This window comes from Apis dorsata, unplaced genomic scaffold (assembly GCF_000469605.1).
Source record: "Apis dorsata unplaced genomic scaffold, Apis dorsata 1.3 scaffold_109, whole genome shotgun sequence".
NCBI lineage: Eukaryota > Metazoa > Arthropoda > Insecta > Hymenoptera > Apidae > Apis > Apis dorsata.
The window spans coordinates 82,719-87,036 of record NW_006263405.1 but is presented as its reverse complement, the minus strand read 5'-3'; the positions used below and the strand labels follow the sequence as shown (position 1 = coordinate 87,036).

The following is a 4,318-nucleotide window of genomic DNA, read 5'->3' as shown; positions in this document are numbered from 1 at the left end:
ATCATAATATGAGAACATACATATATAATAAATTTATTTCATTCATAAGAATAACTTGATATAAAAATACAAATGAATCGAATTCCATGTAAAATAAATAAAATATGAAACATAAAAATATCATTTAGATTTACATTTGAATAGATTTTCGTTTTTTATATTTATTTTCCCTTCTTTTAGTTCTATTTTTTTTTCTACAATTAACTTTTAATTTTAATTTTAATTAATTTGTTTTTTTATAATTATTTTTGCATATATGTTTTTATTCATTGAAAATTAATTATTTATGTTCTATTTAATAAATAAAATGTATGCAATTCATATTATCTTATAACTTGTGTATATATATATATATATATATAAATATGCAATATATATAAATCTTTAAAAGGATAAAAGGAATATCGAAACTATATTGTTACATTAATTTTATTTATAAAATATCAGTAAATAAATAATAATTTACTTCTTTAATATGATATATAATATGATATACAGTAACTTCTTTATATTAATATAAACTTTACTATTTAAAAAAAAAACATTTATATTAAATATTCTTAAAAAATGTTCGCTTTCATATATAATGCATATATGAATATATTATATATATTTATATCATATTATATGAATTATAATATTATATATGATTTTTTCGATTTTAACATGGTTAATGAAAAAAATAAATAAATATAAATAAATAAAAATTTTTATTTTTATTTATAAAATTTTGTTTTGTTTATTGCATTGTTAATCAATACAAAAAAAAGAGCTAATATAGTTCGATATTTATTACAAACAGTTTTTTAATATCCATAGGATTAATTTGCTATAATATTTAGTTTATAAAACTGGAATGATAAATCAATATGAAAAAGATATAATATAAAAGCTTTACTATTCATACTATTCATACTATTCATACACATATTATTTTTTAAAAAATTATTTTTTTAAAATATTATGATATATTTAACTGTACAAATATAAAATAAGAAATAATAAAAGAAAATTATCACTTTGGTTAATATAAACTTTTTGCACAACATTTAAAAATCTTATAACTAAAAATCACAATATAATTGACCTGCAAAATAAAAATTTTAAGCATATTTCATAATAAGCTATTAATAATCCAATTGATAATATATAATATATATTTAAATATCTATTGATGATTTCAGTCTGTAATTAATATATTAAAATTAAATAATTGCATATCTACTAAACAGGAATAATAAAATGCTTAAAAGTTTAACTCTTTTAATTTTAAATATTTTAATTTAATTGCTAAAATTTTGGATATTGGAATTTAATTGCTACACATTTCTAAATTGTGTATACAGATCTTATTATGATATGAAGGAATTGAACATTTACGTACATTATTATATATCATATTTCATATATGTTATACATTCATATTATAAGAGAAAAGAGGAAGATTATATAATATAAGGGAAAGTAAATGCTACCGTTTCTTTTTCATGCCTTTACGATATCCTTTACCAAACCACCCAGGATTTTTAGCAGCTATTGGAGGATCTGCATGAATTACTAATGTTTTTGTATCTTTTATTTGCTTACTTTCTGTTCCTATTAAAGTAGAATTGTCTGTTTCTCGTTGATAATAAAGACAAGTAAGAGATCCTTCATTTTCCATGCAGAAAGTACATGTAGGTTTAGGTTTTGGCACATCTGAAGTTATATTTGGTACTTGTACAAATGGATAATAAAAAAGTGGTGTTAGTTGAGGACACATATACATTGGTGGAAATGGTAATCCCATAGATAAAAACGGTAATGCAGTAAAAAATGGTGCTGAATAAGCAGACATTGATTCAGTTACTCTTTTGGATGAAATGCATTCTTTTTCTTTTGTTGAAGATGATATATCTTCATGAAAATTATCATCAATTTGATTTAATTCTTTATGAACAATATTAGTTGGCTCTTCCAAACAAGGTTGACTTGTTGTATGTTGTTCACTATTTCTAAGTCGTACAGCATGAAAAAAAATAGGATCCTTGGCACGATTATATTGCGGTATTTCCAATCCAAGGTGAGTCATAATCCTTTTCATAACTTCATCGCATTTTCCATTTATTTTTAAAACTGCATTTTCATCCTTTGGAGTCCATTGTAAATTTACAATATACAATGATGGACGTTTATGGATTGGTCTATCCATTTGCCACAACCATGGATATTTCTTCAAAACTTTTAAACTAGAACCTAAGCATAATATAACATCTGCTTGTTTTGCTGCTCTTGTTGCGCCATTCCAATTAATTGGCCAAGGAAGATTGCCTCTTTCACCAAAATGAACAATAGAATCTTGTAAAACAGAATTACATCTATGGCATAATCTTCCAGTACCATGAGAATATCGAGCTGTTTTTTCAGTAACATCAAATAATCTCCAATATTCTCTATATGGTTTACATATTCTACAAACTTCTACATACATATTCCCATGAACTTCAGATAAAAGTGTACGAGGTATTCCACTACGCAAATGAAGTCCATCACAATTTTGTGAAACTATATGTTTTAAAACTCTTGCCTTATATAAAGCATAAAGAGCCATATGTGTCAATGTTGGTTCTGCTTGGCTAAGATCATGATTTCTGTAAATATATAAATTTTAATTAATTATATTTTAATATTATTCAATTAATTTTGATATTACCCAATATCTTTTCCTTGTTGTAAACGAGTCCAAACACCATTTGTTCCTCTATAATCAGGAATAGAAGCAGCTGTACTAATACCAGCACCAGTATAAACAGCAAGTGATGTTGCTCTGCTAATTGCTGCAGCTAATCTCATACATTTTTCTTCCAAAAGTTCTGGTGCATCTTCTATTTCTTCTAATCTTGCTTTAACTCTATGTCTTTTTTCTTGTCTAAAACATTAATAAATTTTTTGTCAAGTGTGTATATATATATAATATATTATATATAATATATATATATTTATATAAAGAAATATATTTGTATATGTAACTTAATTCTCAAAACTTGTATTGTATTAAAATTACGTTACCAATAATTAATATTAATATAATTATAAAATAATATTAATATATTCATAAGTGTACAATTAATGATTTTCAAAATGGCTATACCTTAAATTAACCTCTTTTACTATATCACTGCAAGATATAAGTATTCCTATTTCCTCTGCGGTTCTGTCTGTTTCAGATTTTTGTAAAATCGCTGCTACCTAAAAAAAGATAAAAATATAATTAAACTCATAGTTGTTTATGATGCGTCAAAGATAATGCCGGGAAATAAATAAAAAAAAAATTACTATTAATCAATTATGATCAAATAAAATATATTAAAAATTATAAATGTACCTTTTTAAAAGTTGCAATACGTTCGTCTTTTACTTTGAAAGCTTTAAGAGTAGCAGAACGCCTCCTTGACAGAAACTTTTCATTGCTAGTCTCCTCCATCTTTAATCAAACCGACTAAACAGCAGCATAGCACTATATAAAATATACATATATGTATAAAATAATATTATCTATCAATCTAAAATAAATATTGATAATTTATAATTATTAAATCTATTATAATAATAATAATAATAAATTGTTCAATGTCAAATTATTCAAACTAATAATATATTTTTTTATTTAAACTATAAAAACATATACAAAAGATAGATAGATAGATAGATAAAGAGAGAAAGAGAGAGAGAGAAGTATATATATATAATTACAAAATATTATTTTTTAAATTAAATCTGTAATTAAAATTATAAATATCATTTTAAAGTATATCAAGTATATAAATATTAAAATTAAAAAAATATGTTCTATATTGAAAACATTTTGATTTTATTAGATAATTTTATTAACATCACAATATTTAAGTTTAATCTTGACAAAAAAATAAAATATAGTTTTGATATTTAAAATATATTATTAATGATAAATATGTATTATATATTTTGCTAGAAAAAGTTATATGCATAAAAAAAATGTATTAATGTTTTATATAAGAATATATCATTTCATTCTATTATAAATTCATTATTTCAATAGAAAACATTATATAACATATTGTATAATATAAATTTATAAATAATAATAATCGAATATTGACAAAAAATTGAAATATTAAAAATAATATAAAAATGATTAAGGATTATACTTAACATAATTAAAACCAAATAACATTAAAAATATTATATAATAAAATATCTTTTTTAATATTCTATCATTTTACAATTAAGAATTTAATAATAAATATGTTTTATATTTAATATAAATAATTAAAAATGATAAAATAAAAATCAATTTTTT

General features: G+C 21.3%; 1 protein-coding gene across 1 annotated transcript; it reads right to left on the bottom strand.

The window, feature by feature from the left end:
• Positions 1-1,261: 1,261 nt before the first annotated feature.
• On the bottom strand, positions 1,262-3,524 carry LOC102674336 (NAD-dependent protein deacetylase sirtuin-7). Its single transcript, XM_006612353.2, has 4 exons — positions 3,365-3,524; positions 3,131-3,228; positions 2,693-2,908; positions 1,262-2,630 (listed from the first exon to the last, which is right to left on the bottom strand). The coding sequence occupies exons 1-4, from the start codon at positions 3,461-3,463 to the stop codon at positions 1,472-1,474; spliced, it is 1,572 nt and encodes a 523-aa protein (XP_006612416.1). The 5' UTR covers positions 3,464-3,524; the 3' UTR covers positions 1,262-1,471.
• Positions 3,525-4,318: the final 794 nt, after the last annotated feature.